This window comes from Palaemon carinicauda, chromosome 23 (genome assembly GCF_036898095.1).
Source record: "Palaemon carinicauda isolate YSFRI2023 chromosome 23, ASM3689809v2, whole genome shotgun sequence".
NCBI lineage: Eukaryota > Metazoa > Arthropoda > Malacostraca > Decapoda > Palaemonidae > Palaemon > Palaemon carinicauda.
The window spans coordinates 71621297-71641171 of NC_090747.1; the positions used below are offsets into that span (position 1 = coordinate 71621297).

Below are 19875 nucleotides of genomic sequence, written 5' to 3' on the forward strand. Positions count from 1 at the left end.
TTATAACACATCTTTTGTAATATTGTTGAAAGGCAACATATGTATAAAATAGTCCAAACCAATGGGAGTTGGTTGTTTACAACTGCATGGAGATGGTTGAAAGGTGATAGTTAATGAAAGGGGATACTGTAACTGTAATCCTGCAAATGTTATTGATACGCTTCTTTTTTACCATACGCTAGTCGAGATTTTTATCCTTTGTTATGGGGGTTACAATTTTTTGTATTTTCTTCAGTGTTAAGACAGAAGTTAACAAAGAACGAAATCTATTTTTGGGTGAGATGGCCATGTCGTCCTGATGGAGGGTTCCTGTAAGGGGCTTCCTGGGGTATATTTGACTACAATGATATTCCCAGGGAATTAGACTAAAGGTCTCCAGAATTCTAACTCCTGGCGCGAATATCCTTTGTATGGGGGTTACAATTTTTTTGTATTTTCTTCAGTGTTAAGACAGAAGTTAACAAAGAACAGATGCGAAAAATCTACTTTTGGGTGAGATAGCCATGTCATCCTGATGGAAGGTTCCTATCAAGAGCTTCCTTGGGTAAAGTTGGAGCAAATGCTTTTTTGTTGACCAGGCGGACATGAGTCTTTTTATAGTTTATATATGACATATTTGTTGTTGACGTTGTTAATAGTTTATATATATATCTCTTTTGACATTACTTTTTTTAGAATGATTTATTGTTAATTTGTTCTCTTCAGTTATTTATTTCCTTATTTCCTTTCCTCACTGGGCTATTTTTCCCTATTGGAGCCCCTGGGCTTATAGCATCTTGCTTTTCCAATTAGGGTTGTAGCTTGGATAGTAATAATAATAATAATAATAATAATACCCTTGGAAGATTCCTATGACTTGGAGAACTCTTACATAGACCAGTCACATTGCTAGTATCACAAGCACACAGCTTGTGTAGGCTGCTGGCCGTGTGTAGCATGGTGTTTAGTGAGGGGTTTCTACCAGTTATGTGTAGAGCACATACGGAGAAACCCCAAGGTCATTGCCAAGAAGCCAGTTGGTGGGGACTTCCACCCCCCCAGGGGTAAGTCATCCCTATAAATAGCGGAAGGTTTGTATCTAGTTTCGGAACAAATGAGAAATTTGTAAGTAATTTGTATTTTTAAATATTAAACTTAGCCGGTGAATATATAATAGCTGACGTCTCCGACGGCTCGACAGATTCCAAAAACTCGCGAGCGATCGCCGTGAAGGTTGCGGGTGTGCCCACCAGCGCCGACTATCGGCCAGATACCGCATATACTTGTAAACAGCTCCAGTTCTTCTCTGTCGGTTTCATCGACAATTTGATTCCACTCGCTTTATGACCTCGAGTTTTCTACCGAATTGGTGAAGTACTTGGTTTTGTTTTTATTGCTTTCGCCGTGTTGGATTATTCAATACTATCTTCAAAAGAAATGCTTTTGAAAGGAGAGGAAAAGTGTTTTGCCCTTGCTTTTTTATCTCTGGTTTTTCCATAGAGTAAAGATGGCCAACCCTTCCCTCAGTGTACGGAAGTGTGTTTAAGGCTTTTAGTAATTATTTTATCACGTTATAAATTATTGTTGATAATTATAGATTTTCCTCTATATATTTTATATCTCACCCACCTTTATTAGGCCTCTTCGATTAGCTTTCCATTTATACTAAACATCAAGATAAATTTTATGTTTTGTTTATATGCGGCCTTTACCTATTCCTCCCCTAGTCCGAGATGTAGGCGGTCCTAACTTGGAAACCGAAGTTAAACAACGTTGAGCCCATTCAACTTTTATTTTCGTTAAGTTTAATTCATTTGCTTTGTAAGAGTTATGAAATGAATATTTTTTAGAAAATATTTTAAGAAATATATTCTTTGAATAGTCTTCGTGCTGTTTTTTTTTCAAAGATGAACTAACGTTTGGTTTATTTATGCTATGCAGGTTGCGCTCTATCGTTACGATAGAGAAAGAGAGAATCACGGTTTCACTTTGCAGAATAAATCGATTTTGACGTTTTGTTCATTCTTCTTTCAAACTGAAGTGTTTTAAATACTAATTTAAAGGAACTTGTTAATTTTCAATTTCTTAGTCCTTTCAGTTTTTTCCTTTGGTCAAATAACCTGTTTATTGACGAAGGGTGAGTGGGCAATTCTCTTGTGTGTGACAAGAGAGAGAGAGAGACGGAGAGAGAGAGAGAAAGAGAGAACGATCCGATCTTTATTCTCGTCCCAAGTAAGGAGTTTGGGAGCGAGTAACGTTGTTCTCGATTCAGTTTTTTTTTTACTCTCGTCCCAAGTCTCTGTACGGGGAGAGAGGATAAAACGTTTTTAGTTTTTATTCTCGTCCCAAGGCACTGTACGGTGAGAGATTGAAAACGTAGTCTTTAGTGAACTAGTGTTTAGTCTCCTCCCCAGTCACTGATCCTTTTTAACTTTATATATTTCCGTTTTATTCGATATATATGTATATGTTTTTTGATTTTTGCATGTGTGTTTCATTTTGTACTAATGTGCTTACATTATACGACTCATTTCGCAATTATAACCTTTTGATGTAAGGGAGAATTGCGTGCTTCAGGTAGATATCAGTTTTATTCATGCCTAATGTGAAATTATTGAAAAATACGATATCAGTGAAGTGAGTGCAAGAAAACATATTCTGTGTTGCGGAGGGTTCGTTTGTTCATGCTTGTCGCTCCCCTAGTCCGAGACCTCTTTCAGGCTCCCCTGCACCAGGGAGAAGTAATGTCGTAGGACTTAAGGGGACGAGAGGCTTTAACCAACGTACAGACGTTCCCTCTTTGGTATCGGACGTTTCTCGTCAAGATCGCCCTTACCATAAGACGGGTGAGACTGTGTTCTCCTCGTCATCTGAAGACTTTTCGCAAAAGAAACCTTGGCGCAAGGTTTCTAGACCCTTTAAGCGAAAGTCAGTCCCTTCAGGACAGGTCCAGCGTCCTGGCTGTAGCCATGGGGACAGCTCTGACCCTTTGCAGTTGTCGGAAGACTGTTCGCCTATTAAACGCAAGCGTAACACGGGGTCCGAGGGTCGCGGTAAAGGCAATGTTTTGCCAACACAGACGTTACCGTCGTCTCGGCCCGTTCCGACTCCCGTTGATCCTAAATGGGTTGTCCTGCAGGACATGCAGACTAAGCTTGCCTCCCTTATGGAGAAGTTTGACGTTGAGCAGGTTCACGATGAACCTTCGCTTTCGAGTCGCCGTTACGCTAAACGAGACTCTGGCCGTCAGCCGCCCAAACGAGCATTTACTCGTCCGTTTGACGTTAGTGCTGACATTTTCTTGTACTTTGAAACGTGATGTCAGGAGTTTTTCACGTCAGTCACGTGACATGGATCCTCCCTCTCTGCAGTCTCGTGTTGACTTTCAGCCGCTGCCGCAGTCTCGTGTTGACGTTCAGCCGCTGCCGCAGTCTCGTGTTGACGTTCAGGACGTTCGCCAACCAGCTCAGTTGCCTCGACTTGACGTTGAGCGTCAATCACCGCAGTCGAAGGTTGTTTTGACTGCTCAGTCTAGGCAGTCAATGCAGTTCCGACGTGACGTCGAGCTTCCATCAACTCCTGTTGTTGTTGTTGGACAGTCACAAGGTTTTCAGTCCTTTCAGCAGCGACCTGACGTCGCTTCCTCTACTGCTACTGCTGCTCCTTTGCTTGTTGACATTGCCTGTCAAGCATTGCCGCCGCGGCAGGTCTCTCCTTTTCATGAGACTAGACAATTGTCGGACGAGGTTCCTTCAGATGAGGAAGTTGCTGATCCTCCTCCTACTGATATTCCTTTGGGGACTTTGTCAGACGGAGAGGAGCCTAAAGCTGCTCAGACCTCTATGGACTTTAAAAAAATCATGCTGATTTTTAAGGATCTTTTTCCGGTCCATTTTGTAACTGCTGCTCCTCGTTCGCCTTCGTCAGAGTTTACGCTAGGCCTAGCTTCTTCGAAGCCGTCGTTTTCTAAGCTAGTGCTCTCTCGCTCTTCTAAGAGAGCTTTACGTTTGCTAGGCGACTGGTTGATCACCAGGAGGAGTTTGGGGGAGACAGCATTTGCTTTCCCTCCTTTTAAACTGGCTTCTAGAGCGAGCGTCTGGTATGACACGGGAGAAGTTCTCGGCTTGGGAGTTCCTGCCTCTGCCCAGGGAGACTTCTCAAGCCTCATAGACTCTCCCCGTCGCCTGGCCATGAGACGCTCCAAGATTTTATGGTCGGCTTCAGAGCTAGACCATCTCCTGTTAGGAGTTTTTTTTCGAGCGTTTGAAGTTTTTTTTTGTTGGTTGGTCCCTGGGAGCCTTAAGTCAGAAGGTCTCTCCAGCTGTCAATGTTTTGCTGTACAATTATGTCATGCATGAACAAGGCTATCAGGGATGGCTCCAATGATCTGACAGCCACGTTCACTGCAGGAACAAGGCTATCAGGGATGGCTCCAATGATCTGGCAGCCACGTTCACTGCAGGAGTACTTAAGATGTAAGTGCGCTCAATGTGTTCATTGTCAAGACAAACTTCACGATGAAGACTACCAAATCTGTCTTGGCAGCAGTAAGGGAAGGCGACTGGATGGTCTCTCTCGACCTTCAGGATGCATACTTCCACATCCCGATTCATCCAAACTTTCAACAACATCTGAGGTTTGTGGACGGGAAAGTAATGTACCAATGTCGAGCACTGTACTTCGGCCTCATTCCTGCTCCTCTTGTTTTTACAAGGCCCTTGCAAAATGTAGCAAGCTTTCTACATTTTTTGAGGATTCAGAGCCTCCCTTTATTTTGACGACTGGCTAATCAGGGCGTCGTCATTATATCACTGTCTGGAGAGCCTCTAATGGACATTAGACCTAACCAAGGAGCTAGGTCATATAGTGAACGTAGAGAGGTCGTAACTTACAGTACCCCATCCCAGACTATTCTTTATTTGGGAATGGAGATACAGTGTCTGATTTTTCGGGCCTTTTCGTCTCCCACAAGAATGGAACAAGCTCTGTTAAAAGTCCTTCACTTGCAAGAGGAAAACAGTTGCTCTGTAAGAGTTTGAACTAGCTTCGTGGGAACTCTTTCATCGCTGGAGTAGTTTATCTCTCTGAGGAGACTCAACCTATGCCGTCTCCAATTTCACCTGAACCATTGGAACAAGGAGAAGGGCTTAGAGAGTATCTCTTTCCCAATCTCCAACCCAGTCTAGACATGTCTGACTTGGTGGGACAGCAACATCAGACTTCGAGAAGGTCTTTCTCTTGCGATCAAGAACCCAAACCATGTGTTGTATTCAGATGCTTCGGTTTGGGGTTAGGGAGCTCCACTGGACAGTCTGGAATGCTCGGGTCTTTGATCCACGGATCAGAAGAAACTCCATTTAAGGCAAGTAACATCTCTCCTTTGGCGAGATTTGTGCAAGGAAAAATGAATGTCTTGGCGGACTGCCTCAGCAGAAGAGGACAAGTCATCTCCATGGAGTGGACGTTGCATAAGACTGTGTGCGAGAAGCTATGGATGACATGGGGTCAACCCACCATAGTTCTTTTTGCGACTTCTCTGACAAAGAGGCTCTCGACTTACTGCTTTCCAGTTCCAGATCCAGAGGCAGCCCACATAGACGCTTTCCTGCTGGACTGGTCTCACCTGGACGTTTATGCCTTTCCACCTTTCAAGATCCTATACAAGGTGCTGCAGAAGTTCACCTCTCACGAAGGGACCAGGTTGGCATTGGTTGCTCCACTCTGGCCCGCGAGAGAGTGGTTCACAGAGGTACTTCTATGGCTGGTAGACGTTCCAAGGAGTCTGCCTTTAAGGATGGATCTCTTACGACAGCCCCACGTAAGGAGTCTTCATCAAAGCCTCCCCGTGCTTCGTCTGACTGCCTTCAGACTATCGAAAGACTCTCAAGAGCTCGAGGATTTTCGAAGGAGGCAGCCAGAGCGATTGCGAGAGCCAGGAGAGCATCTACCATCAAGGTCTACCAGTCGAAGTGGGAAGTCTTTAGAGACTGGTGCAAGTCATCATCCATTTCCTCTTCCAGTACCTCTGTAGCCCAAATTGCAGACTTTCTCCTGCATCTGAGAAATGTTCGCTCCCTCTCTGCTCCCACTATTAAGGGCTACAGGAGCATGTTGGCTTCTGTGTTCAGACATAGAGGCTTAGATCTGTCCAATATAAAGATCTCCAAGATCTCCTTAAGTCCTTCGAGACCTCTAAGGAGCGTCGTATGGCAACTCCTGGATGGAACTTAGACGTGGTCCTAAGGTTCCTAATGTCCAACAGGTTTGAGCCATTACATTCAGCCTCCCTGAAGGATCTCACCCTCAAGACGCTTTTTTTTGGTGTGCTTGGCTTCGGCTAAAAGGGTCAGTGAGATCCATGCCTTTAGTAAAAACATCGGCTTTTCTACAGATAAAGCCACATGTTCGCTTCAGCTTGATTTCTTGGCCAAAAATGAACTGCCTTCTCGTCCTTGGCCTAAATCTTTTGATATACCTTGCCTATCAGAGATCGTAGGCAACGAGCTTGAAAGAGTACTGTGCCCAGTTAGAGCTCTTAAGTTTTATTTAGCTCGTATCAGATCTTTACGAGGTGGATCTGAGGCCTTATGGTGCTCCGTTAAGAAGCCCTCATTGCCTATGTCTAAAAATGCTTTATCGTATTTTATTAGATTTTTAATCCGAGAGGCTCATTCTCACTTAAGTGAAAAAGATCGTTGTTTACTTAAGGTCAAGACGCACGAAGTAAGAGCGATAGCAACTTCCGTGGCCTTTAAGCAAAACAGATCTCTGCGTAGTATTATGGACGCGACCTTTTGGAGGAGCAAGTCAGTGTTCGCTTCATTTTACTTAAAAAACGTCCAGACTGTTTATGAGGACTGCTACACACTGGGTCCATTCGTTGCAGCGAGTGCAGTAGTGGGTGAGGGTTCTACCACTACATTCCCTTAATTCCAATATCCTTTTAATCTTCTCTTGAAATGTTTTTAATCTTGTTTTGGGTTGTACGGAAGGCTGAGAAGTCTTTTGCATCCTTGTTGATTTGGCGGGTGGTCAAATGTCGTTTCTTGATGTCGTTTCTTGAGAGCGCTCAGATTAAGGGTTTTGATGAGGTCCTGTTGTATGGGTGGTCGCCCTGGATATAACAGCTCCTGGGAGTCTTCCAGCATCCTGAGAGGATGGCTGGGCTTCGTGAGGAAAGCGGACTAACAAGGCAGAGTAATCGTCAGAGTCAGCTTCCTTACCAGGTACCTATATTTATTTGGGTTTTGTTATGATATAACTGTCAAAAACTCTAAGCATATACGCCTTTATTGTATTAATACTGGTCTCTACCCACCACCATGGGTGTGAATCAGCTATTATATATTCACCGGCTAAGTTTAATATTTAAAAATGATATTTTGATTATAAAATAAATTTATGAATATACTTACCCGGTGAATATATAAATTAAAGGCCCTCCCTTCCTCCCCGATAGAGACCCAGCGGGATGAGAAGAACTGGAGCTGTTTACAAGTATATGCGGTATCTGGCCGATAGTCGGCGCTGGTGGGCACACCCGCAACCTTCACGGCGATCGCTCGCGAGTTTTTGGAATCTGTCGAGCCGTTGGAGACGTCAGCTATTATATATTCACTGGGTAAGTATATTCAAAAATTTATTTTATAATCAAAATATCATTTTTCCTGAAGGTAAAAACCTGTAGCTGTGTATTTATAGATTGGCCTACCAGCACCTGTTGCCCTAGAAGTCCTACCTGCAAGCAAAAGTTGTTACTCAACCCAGGTTTGTGAGTGAGCGGGGTAGCAGGCTATTCCCCCCCCCCCCCACCACTAACCAGCGGGTGGGTGGTTAACCCTCGCTAAAAGTCTTATGGCTCATCTTCCAGGTTTGATGAAAGTAATATCCCTATATCCCTATGAATAGCTTAAGGTTTATATCGTCAGGAAAAATAAAAATTTCTTACAAATTTGTCATATGTTCTTAAATTTTTTTTTTACTGTACATATCATATCTCAGGTGGCTTAAAATAATCAATCATCTTATGCTTATTTTGTATATATATATATTTAGGTAATAATTTTAGAGCCAAATAAATAATGTATTGGAATATTACAGATAAAAATGGGACTACTAACTGACCCCGGTGTAGAGAGAAGTCGTTTTCCGGCATTGCTCGAAAAATATCACCGTCCTTTATGTGTTATGCTTTATGTTATAGGCATTGGGTGGTTTCTAGCTCTTGCTCATAATTCCCTCAATCATGGTAAGTTTGGTTTTCTGTTAAGGAGAGATAAGATTGCAATTGCAATGATCTTTTTTTCTTTAAATTCTAGAAATTCATGAACCTTAAATAAACTAACTTGAAAATTTTTTTCATGCTTTATACAAGTACAGTACATCAATGTATAATGATAGTTTTCTTTATTTTTTCATTGCTATATTTTAGCTAACTTTACAGTTTTAAACATTTAACTTAGCTGGTGGATATATATATATAGCTAACGTCTCTGACGTCTGGCGGAAATTCAAAACTTTCGGGCGATCGAAGGTTGGGTTGCTAGGTGTACAACTCGCGCTAACCTCAAGTTTTCTACAGCTTTGGTGAAGTACTTGTTTTTTGGTTAATGGCTTTCGCTTGGTTGGTTTTTCTTACGACTTTTCGTGAAACTCTTTTTGATTTGACTGTTTTTGACCCTTGCTTTGTTTTTCATCTCTCTCTGGATATTCCAAAATGGCTGACCCTTCCCCTGTGTATAGGAAATGTGCTAAAGGCTGTAACAGGCGCTTTCCAAAGGCTTCCATCGACCCCCATTCTATTTGTAACAAATGTAGAGGTAAGATATGTCAGTTAGGGGATCGATGTGATGAATTTGTAATTTTATCAGATAACAAGTGGCTTGAATATGAAAAGTACACTCGTAAGTTAGAGAGAGATAAGGTCAGAAGCTCTTCTCATTCTCGAGAATTTTCCTCTCCCCATGTCCCGGAACCTTTTCCTCCCCCTGTAGTGGTAGTTTCTGAACCCCCTACTAGCACTAACGAGCCTTCACTGATGGACATGATGAAGGCGATTCATGCTCTTGGTGCCAAGGTCGAATTGCTTGCTACGGATAGGAATCAGCTCATATCCGATGTTAAATTGTTAAAAAGTGCCAGTGTTAGTGAAAAAAGTGCGAAAAATGTGTTCAGTGTTGTGGAGGGTTCGTCTGTTTGTACTTGCCGTTCACCCAGTCCTAGACCTCTTTCAAGCTCCCCAACCCCTGGGAGAAGGAATGTCAAACGACGAAAGGGAACGATAAGTTTTAACCCACGAACAGAAGTTCCCTCACGAGTTGCAGACGTTGCTCCTCACGATTGCCCTTATCATGGGAGAGGTGACACTAAGTTCTCCTCATCCACGGAAGACGTTAATGTCAGTAAGAAATCCTGGCGTCAGGTTTCCAGACCTTTCAAGAGGAAATTGGTTCCTTCAGAACAAAGTCAACGTCCTGGCTGCAGTCATTGGAGCAGTCCAGAACATCTTCCTTCATCGCTCCTGCCAAACGTTCCTTTATAACGTCTGGTATTGTTGCTCCGGAGGCTCCTGCACAGGGTCACGGTTCTGTTGTTTCGTCTGGACGTTCCAGACGTGACGTGAGTGCTGTTGCTTCCATTATCCTCACTGACGTTGCGGAACGGACGTCATGTTCTGATCCTCGTGTTAGGGATCCTAATTTTAGCGTGCTGCAGGACATGTAGTCAAAATTGTCCCCGTTAATGCAGTCTTACTGTCCAGCCCCTGATCGACAGGAACCCTCGCTTGCGGAGTGTCACGGTTCTGATAAGCGTGACTCTTCTCATCAGACTTCTAAGCGTGAAGTTTCACGTCACGCTGACGTGACCCCTAGTGTTCGGCATGCTGTCAAATGTGACGCCGATCGTCAGCTTCGGCGTGATGTTGAGCGTCTGTCGATGCAGTCAATGATGTCGACCTTCATCCTCTGCCTGTTACTCATCGGCAGGTTGATGTAAGCTGTCAAGCTATTCCATCCCAACTTCTTGTTGATTCTCCATCTCGTAAGAACATTGAACTTTCGGATGAAGTTTATTCTGAGAAGGAAGCGGATGATCCCCTTTCCACAGCTGTTCCTTTGGGTATCTTGTCTGAAGAAGAGGAACCTAGATCTGCCCAACAATCTTTGGATTTTAAGAAGATCATGACTATTTTTAAGGAAGTTTTTCCTTCCAATTTTGTTCCTGCTGCTCCACGCTCGCCTCCTTCAGAATTCACTTTAGGGTTGGCTGCTACAGCTCCCTCTTTTACTAAATTGGTGCCCTCTAAGAGGGCTTTGTGTTTGCTGGGAGAATGGTTGCAGACCAAAAGAAGTCTTGGCAAGTCAACCTTTGCCTTCCCTCCATCTAAACTTGCTTCACGTTCGAGCGTCTGGTATGACACAGGAGAAGTTCTCGGCTTGGGAGTACCTGCCTCTGGCCAGGGGGACTTCTCAAGCCTGGTAGATTCTCCTCGTCGTCTAGCCATGAGGCGCTCAAAAGTGTTATGGTCTACCTCGCAACTTGACCATCTGCTCAAGGGGGTCTTCCGTGCCTTTGAAGTCTTCAACTTTCTTGACTGGTCGTTGGGAGCCTTGAGCAAGAAAGTGTCTGCTTTTAATAATTAGTCTGTTGTTCAGATTATGTCCTGTATGGACAAAGCAGTAAGAGATGGATCCAATGAGCTTGCTGCTCTTTTTATTGCAGGTGTTTTTAAGAAGAGATAGTCATTATGCTCTTTCTTAGCTAGGGGAGTTACTCCTTGTCAGAAGTCGGAGCTTCTTTATGCACCTCTCTCTCGTTCGCTTTTTCCCAAGATCTTGTAAAGGATATAGCTTCATCTCTTGCCTTAAAGGACACCCATGATCTAGTTTCTAAAACGGCTTGCAAGGTATTACCATCGTCGTTTTCAAGCAACAAACCGAAGTTGGATACCCCTGCTTCTAGGTTTATTCATCCCTTTCGTGGCAGAGCCTCCAACAGAGGCAACTCTCGTTCTGATGGAAGACGAGGTAAAAGGAGGGGAGCCAGGTCAAGTCGTGGCAGAGTCTGACTGCCCACAACCTCAGACTGCAGTAGGGGCCAGATTGAAGAATTTCTGGCAGGCTTGAGAGAGAAGAGGAGCAGACCAATGATCTATCCTCTTGTTGAAGGAGGGGTACAAAATTCCCTTTGTAAAGAAACCTCCTCTTGTTCAAAAATCGATAGATCTCTCTCCCAGATACCGAGAGGAAGCAAGAAGACAAGCTTTGCACCTACAGGTGTCCCTCTTGTTAGAGAAGGGAGCTGTGGTGAAAGTTTTAAACCATCAGTCTCCAGGCTTTTACAACCGCCTCTTCCTGGTTCCAAAGAACTCAGGAGGTTGGAGACCAGTGCTGAACGTGAGCGCACTCAATGTATTCATCCTGAAAGCAAAGTTCACTATGGAAACTTCCAAGTCTGTTCTGGCAGCAGTAAGGGAAGGCGACTGGATGGTCTTTCTCGATCTCCAGGACGCATACTTCCATATCCCTATCCATCCGACCTTCCAACATTATCTAAGGTTCGTGTATGGGAAGGAAGTGTTCCAATTTCGAGCTCTGTGCTTCGGTCTCAGCACTGCTCCTCTTGTATTTACGAAGCTCATGCGGAACGTGGCGAGCTTCCTGCATTCGACAGGTGTCAGAGCCTCCCTATACCTAGACGACTGGTTACTCAGGGCGTCATCCTTCAATTGCTGTCTGAAGGATCTCAGATGGACTTTGGACCTAGCGAAGGAGTTGGGTCTCCTAGTAAACAAGGAGAAGTCTCAACTGACCCCATCTCAAACTATTCTCTATTTGGGGATGGAGATACGGAGTCTAGTTTTTCGGGCTTTTCCATCGCCCACAAGACTAGAACAAGCTTTCTTAAAGATTCGTCTTTATAAGAAAAAGAGCAGTTGCTCTGTAAGGATGTGGATGAGTCTGCTGGGAACACTCTCGTCATTGGAGCAGTTTGTCTCCCTAAAAATACTCAATCTACGCCCTCTCCAGTTTCACCTCAACCAGCATTGGGACAAGGAGAAGGGCTTGGAAGCAGTGTCCATTCCACTCCCAGAAACGGTCAAGACTTGTCTGAAATGGTGGGACGTCAATCTCAGACTTCAGGAGGGCCTCTCTCTTGCACACAAGAACCCAGACCATGTGTTGTGCTCAGACGCTTCGGACTCGGGGTGGGGAGCAACACTAGGCAGACTAGAGTGCTCGGGCCTTTGGTCCAAAGACCAGGTAAAGCTTCACATTAACCAGAAGGAGCTTCTTGCAGTTCTTTTGGCCCTGCGAAGTTTCGAAGGACTGATTCGAAACAAGGTGGTGCAGGTAAACGCAGACAACACCACAGCGTTAGCCTACATCTCCAAGCAAGGCGGGACCCACTCGCAGTCTCTTTACTTAACTGCAAGGGATCTCCCAGTTTGGTCAAAGGAGAGAAACATCACCTTACTTACAAGATTCATTCAGGGAGAAAGGAACGTGATGGCAGACTGCCTCAGCAGAAGAGGATAAGTCATCCCCACAGAATGGACTCTTCATCAGGAGGTGTGCGAGAAACTATGGCGGATATGGGGACGTCCGTCCATAGACCTGTTTGTAACCTCGATAACGAAGAGGCTTCCAACTTACTGCTCTCCAATTCCAGATCCAGAGGTGGTCCACATCGATGCATTCTTACTGGACTGGTCTCACCTGGAAGTTTATGCGTTTCCCCCCTTCAAAATCCTTTACAAAGTCCTACAGAAGTTCGCCTCTCACGAAGGGACCAGGTTGACGTTGGTTGCTCCCCTCTGTCCATCAAGGGAATGGTTCACTGAGGTACATCAATGGCTGGTGGACATTCAAAGGAGTCTTCCAATGCGGTTGGACCATCTCCAGCAACCTCACATGAAAAGGTTCCATCAAAGCGTCCACGCGCTTCGTCTAACTGCCTTCAGACTATCGAGAGACTCACTAGAGTTCGAGGGTTTTCGAAGGAGGCAGCTAGAGCTATTGCCAGAGCAAGGAGATCCTCTACCATCAGGATCTACCAGTCCAAATGGGAGGTATTTCGAGATTGGTGCAAGGTCACCTCTATTTCCTTGTCCTATACCTCTATAGCTCAAATCGCTGACTTCCTGCTACACCTTAGGAATGAACGTAACTTTTCTGCCTCTACCATTAAAGGTTACAGGAGCATGTTGGCTGCAGTGTTCAGACACAGGAACATTGACCTCTCGAACAATAAAGACCTTCAAGCTCTTCTCAAGTCTTTCGAGACCTCCAAGGAGCATCGGATAGTAACGCCAGCTTGGAACCTGGATGTTGTCCTTAAATTTCTTATGTCTGAGATTGATTGATTGATTGATTTAAAGTTTTCAGGCATTATGTCTGAGAAATTTGAACCTTTGCACTTAGCCTCTTTTAAAGATCTTACTCTGAAGACACTTTTTCCAGTGAGTCTTGCTACCGCAAAGAGAGTTAGTGAGGTTCATGCCTTCAGTAAGAACGTCGGCTTCTGTACTAATAAGGCAGTATGCTCCTTGCAGCTTGGTTTCTTGGCCAAGAATGAGTGACCTTCTCATCCATGGCCAAAATCTTTTGAGATTCCCAACCTGTCAGATGTGGTTGGTAACGAGATAGAAAGAGTCCTGTGCCCTGTGAGAGCACTTAAATTTTACCTTGACAGAACCAAAAATTTACGAGGCGAATCTGAGGCTTTATGGTGTTCGGTCAAGAAGCCCTCCTTACCGATGTCGAAGAACGCCTTATCGTATTTTGTCAGATTCTTAATTAGAGAGGCTCACGCTCACTGCGGTGAGACTGACCTTCGATTGTTGAAAGTAAAGACTCATGAAGTCAGAGCGGTGGCAACGTCAGTGGCTGTCAAGCAAAATTGATCCCTAAGAAGCATTATAGATGCAACCTACTGGAGGAGTAAATCTGTGTTTGCTTCACATTATTTAAAGAATGTCCAGACTCTTTACGAGGACTGCTACACGTTGGGACCATTCGTAGCAGCGAGTGCAGTAGTTGGTGAAGGTTCTACCACTACATTCCCCTAATCCTAATACCTTTTTTCTTCTCTTGAAACTATTGTCTTTTTGGTTGTATGTGGAGACTGGGACAGTCTTCCGCAATCTTTTGATTTTAGCGGGTGGTCAAACTTGTTTCTTGAGAGTGGCCAGATCAAGGGTATTGGTTGAGGTCCTGTCATAGGGGTGGTCACCCCAAATATGACAGCTCCTAGAGGTCTTTCAGCCCCCTGAGTGGATCGCTGGGCTTCATAAGGATAGCGGACTAATGAGGCAGAGAATCATAAAAGTCTGCTTCCTTATCAGGTACGAACCCTTAAGTTTGTTTTTTATCAAAACCCTTCGAGTTATATTCCTATGATGTTTACTGCTGGTCTCTTACCCTCCACCAAGGGTGTCAATCAGCTATATATATATCCACCAGCTAAGTTAAATGTTTAAAAATTATATTTTCATATTAAAATAAATTTTTGAACATACTTACCCGGTGGATATATACTGTATATTTAAACTTCCTCCCTTCTGCCCCTCCAGAGACCCTATGGGCAGAGAAGACCTGAGGACTTAAGGAATGGTTCCAGTATCCTGGCGAGTGGTGGCGCTAGTTGTACACCTAGCAACCCAACCTTCGATCGCCCGCGAGTTTTGAATTTCTGCTGGACGTCAGAGACGTTAGCTATATATATATCCACCGGGTAAGTATGTTCAAAAATTTATTTTAATATGAAAATATCATTTTACTGTACAGTACTGTATAGTAAATGCTTTGTGGATTTTTCTAATGTGAAAATAATGTTTGAGAACTTACTCTTTGATATGATGGTTATAAGTTTTTTTTTACCCGTAGGAAATTATTCTTATTTCAATGTCTTCCCAACATTTATTGTGCTATAAGATTTGAAAGTTCAACTTGATTGACAAACTAAAAAATTAGAGCAAAGTAACCCCTGTAAATGTAGGTAGACAAACCTCGAGCTCCATGTAAAGTCAAGAGAGATGATTAGAGTAGGCTTTGTTTTTCAAGGTAATTTAATTTGTGCTTGCTGGATAAAGTGTAATTAATTTTGATTTACAAAGTAAAGGAAAAGACAGAATGGCTATGCATTCAAGGATAATTTGGCATTGTTTTTAGTTAAAGAATGATGGCCCAAGAGTAAAATTTAAGCTGATAATTTTGATGCCAGGACCTCAGAATTGAAAGTATCGAGGCCAATCTCTGCTCGTGAAGATGTAGTTTATTTTTAAATATGTAACTTCCCTGGTAGTTACATATATATACTGTAGCTTAAATCCCGCGTTTCGACGCGGCACGACAGAAATTCAAATTCATGGCGATCGCCGCCATGACAGTAGGTGGTCATACATGAGTGCCATCACTCGTAGGTTATCAGAACTATTCCTAACATCTTCAGAAATTCTCTGTCGTTGTTCGAGTTAACACCTCGGGAATTCATTTTGTGGATAGGCTATATTACTTTATTCTACAATTTGGTGAAGTACCTTTTGTCTGATTATTGTTAATAGCTTTCGCTGCCTTTCAACTATCTAAGATATTTTAGGATAGATTTTTGCTGGTCCAACTTGGACAGTTTAATTGAACTTGATTTTCATGCAAATATGTCCAGACCCAATAATGGCTCTTCTGTTGTTAAACTTTGGGTGTTGGGCTAGACCAGCTTTCGAGCTGCTCTTAATTCCCACACTGTAATTAGCAGGGAGCATGTATGTATTTGTTTTCGTTCCTTGTTCATACATTGAGGGATCAAAGATTTTTTCCCACTATTTTATTAACGAACAACTCTTAAAGTTATAATGGAAGGAAGACTTTTTCTACATTAAACATTGTGATGTCACTATTTTGTAACGTAACTCTTAGCCGAGCGGAATGTGATTACCTTGAAGGAATTCAGTCCGCCATCGTGATGACGGCACAATCCTGTGACGTAATCTGCTTAGTATGACTTTCATTATATGAATTATTTTCTTTTCCTGCAAGAAATTTTTAAAATATTAGCTTACTAAGCATAAGTATGTTTCTAATGTAGGGAAATATATTATTTCTCAAGTATATATTGTCCTATTAGTATATTTCCCTTAGTCAATTTTCGATTAGCGTTTTATCTCGAGCGTACATTCATTTTACGCTCGGAGTATGACTAAGGGAGATGTCAGATATTAAACGATCATTTTTGTTTCACAATACTTGTATCGTTATTTAATATTTCGCTTTTGAGAATACTAATATTATTCATATATTCTATTGTATTTTCATTCTGGCCCTTGGCTAAAGAGGATAATCTCTCGCAACGGGCAAGTCTATTATGATCTAATGTGAAATAGTTTAAAGTACTAGTGTTCAATGGCACATATAAGGACGCAATGCAGTCAATCTACGATACGCAATAATCTTGACAATCGTTTTTTCTTTTCACAATTACTGGTATCGTTATTTTATATTTCGATTTTGAAAATACTAATATTAATCATATACTCTTTTGTATTTTCTTTCTAGCCCTTGACGAAAGAGTATAATCTCTCGTAACGGGAAGGTCTATTAAGATCTAATGTGAATAATTAAAAGTGCTAGTATTCAGTGTCAGTGCAGTGGAGGGTGCGTCCGTTCGTGTCCGTCATAATCCCAGCCCGGGTCCTCTTCCATGCACCCCAACCCCTGGGAGAAGGAATATCGAAAGGCCAAGGGATATGGCAGACTTTGATTAGCGAACGGACGACCCCTCGAGTGATCATGTTGACGATCCCCAAATCGCTCCCCCTCGCCACAGGAAAGGCGAAGTTAAAATGTCTGCGTCTTCGTCGGACGACGCAAAACCGCGATGTGGTTGGCGCCAACCACTATGTTGAAGAACCTAGCCTAATTCACTCAAGAAACTTATGTCTCCTAATAAACCACCCTAATACTTTTGATGATCCCTCACAACAATCGATACAGATCGGGATGAAGGCGCGCTAGAAGTATCGACAGTTGACGATACCTCGCAGCGATCAGTACATCGTTCAGTTAGCGCACACAGTGCTCATCATGTATCTGATTTGTCTGAATTAAGAGGTCTATTTCATCTCTGTTTGACGCTTACGATTCTCTGGCAGAAAAAATCTCGTCTAAAGAATCTAAGGACAGCAATAGACGAAGAAAACGGTCATCCGATATTATCGGACAGCGTATTGCTCCGATACTCAGCAACGCTCCCTCGCAGCGATCAGCATGCGTTGCGGCAAGCACAAGGTAGATGCACAGCTCACGGCATTCTGAACAGTCACGGCAAAGTGGACACATGCCAGAAGCTCACGGCAAAGTGGACTCACGGCAACCTGGATGCATGCAGTCAGGTTTTGTCCCCATGTCACTATACTGTACACAAGTAATTGTCTCACCTTCGCGATTTGCGGAACGAGCGACTATCGCTTGTGCCAGACGCATGCGACATGCTGTTAGCTCACGGGAATCTGGACGCATGCAGCAGTCTGTAAACTCACGGCAAAGTGGACACATGCGGCAGTCTGGACATATGTTGGTCTCATGCAGTCAGGTTTTGTCACACGTTACTATAGACAAACAGTTGTCTTTTCTTTGCGATTGACTAGATGCGATACTAATGCTTCCTCACAGCTCACGGCAAACTCACGGCATTCGGGACTCATGCATTAGACTGATACCTCTCATGGAAACATACAACAGTCTCAATCTGGACCCATGATGGACTCATATGGTCGGGACTTGTCCTCGCAACAGGATAGACAGACAAGTTTTTTATCTCTCCTTCGCAATTTTCTGAACGCGCAACTAACACTCCCTCGTGTCACGCTGTTGACATACAACATGCTGAATGCATGCTGGACGCACGCGATCAAGATTTTCCCTCGCATGGGTTTACAGATGTTGATGCTACCTTACAGCATGATGATCTTATGCTGGAAGCACTGGAACCTGTTTCTCCCTCAAGGCTTACAGTACATAAACGTGATGCTTCTTCGCAACTGGACGATGTCCTTCACGAGATTTCTTCAGGACAAGACGAATTATATTTGGAAGATAATAACCGACAGGAGGACGCGGTTTTGTCTCCTACTCTTTCGAATCAGGGAATCGATGTTCCCTTAGCCGAATTAGAAGACGAATCTCAGGATTCATTACAGTCAGCTGATTTAAAAAAAAAGAAAAAAGAAAAAAAAAAAAACTTCTGACAGTGTTAATGTCTCTGCATCCAGAAGATTTTTTCTCAACCTATTCTTCAGAGCCCGCCCTCTTAGTTTTTGATGGGCAGACCCCGAAAACATCTTCCTTCAAGAATATGGTCCTGGCTAGATCGGTTAAGAGAGTTTTCTCAACTCTCAACCAATGGACGTCCAAGAGGAAGGATCTAGGGAAGGCCTCCTTTTTCTTTTCCTCACTCGGGTCAACCATGAGCAAGTCAAAATTTATGTGGTCCAATTCTGAAATGGACCATCGGCTAAAGTAAACTTTTAGACAATAGAAATCTTCAGCCTTACAGACTGGACTTTCGGAATTCTCGCAGAAGCCACAGACCCCAAGAACGAGGCTCAGATGCATCTGATTGCCTGTCTGGATAAGGCCTGGAGGGATGGCCCCATCGAACTTTCCGCCCTTTTTCACAGCAGGAGTTCTTAAAAAGAGGACCATGTGTTGTTCCATCTTATCTCCAGGTTTGTCCCTTGTTCGAAGATTATCAGGCTGTGCAAGATTTTTTTTTCTTTAGGACTACTAAATAAATCCTCCCAGCTAGCTTTTAGCAAAGGTACAAAAGGAGGCTCTTCCCACTCGTCAGCTCTTTCGTGGGAGAGCCCCTTCAAGGGGAACTCAGAGGATTGCGACTGGAGTTCAAACTCGCAGATTCTCAAGACAACAAACCGAATCAAAAAGTGGGACGTGTTATGCCTCCCATGTCGTCGATACCCTTAGAGTTGACAACAGTCCACTCAGGAAGCAAGGCAGCATCTCTTTAAGAACAAGTGAGCCTTATGCTGTCGAAATCAGTCATAGAAATATAGAGGACACCTCCTCGGAGGGGTTTTTACAATATACTTTTCCTAGTTCCGAAAAGCTCAGGGGTGATGAAATCCTGTTCTGGACGTCAGTCCATTGTACAAGTTCGTTTTTACCCGGGTGAGGTCCAACGTTTACGCCCTGACTTCACATAAAGGGAGTAAGGTTTTCTTTGTACCTGGACAACTGTCCACTCAGAGCAGAATCACAAGTAAAGTGTCTGGAGGCTCTTCAAAGGAAAATGCCCTTAACGCAACAGTTAGGTCTGATGGTAACCTGGCCAAATCTTAACTAACACCCTCACAGAATTTCATTTTTCTGGGGATGATAATCGGTTCAGATCGCACTCAAGGCACCCCAGAAATGTCGCAAGGACTTTCCCCTGGTGGTCACCCGGCTACGGTTGACGATCTCTCGCAGAAATCAGCACATGGTTTAGTTCGCGCACATGGTACGCTGCAAGTGTCTGGTCTGTCTGAACTAGAGAGGTCGATTGCATCCCTGTTTGACGCATACGATTCTCGACGGGTCTGTGGATAGTCTCTCAGAGGAAATGGCACATAAATATCAAAGAGCTAGTGGCCATTCACCAAGCCCTGATTACTCACTTCATAGAAGGGGAGAGAAAACGTCAGGACGGATCTACTCGGCAGAAGAAGACAAGTTCTTACTGCAGAATGGACCCTGCATCACAAGTTGTGCACCAACCTTTGGATGTTGTGGGGTCAACACTCGATAGACCTCTTCGCCTCACAAATGGCATAGAGGTTGCCGGTATTTTGCTCTCCACTACCAGACCAGGAAGCAGTCGCACTGGATGCTTTTCTTCAGA

General features: G+C 43.6%; 1 protein-coding gene across 2 annotated transcripts in view; it reads left to right on the plus strand.

Moving 5' to 3' along the window:
• Window positions 1-19875, plus strand: part of GAA1 (glycosylphosphatidylinositol anchor attachment 1) — a 205125-nt gene that overhangs the window by 48362 nt on the left and 136888 nt on the right. For both annotated transcript variants that reach the window (XM_068347028.1, XM_068347027.1), the window contains exon 2: window positions 8080-8227. In XM_068347028.1, coding sequence (XP_068203129.1) covers window positions 8086-8227 — 142 coding nt within the window. In that variant the 5' untranslated portion in view covers window positions 8080-8085. The remainder of the gene's footprint in view (window positions 1-8079; window positions 8228-19875) is intronic.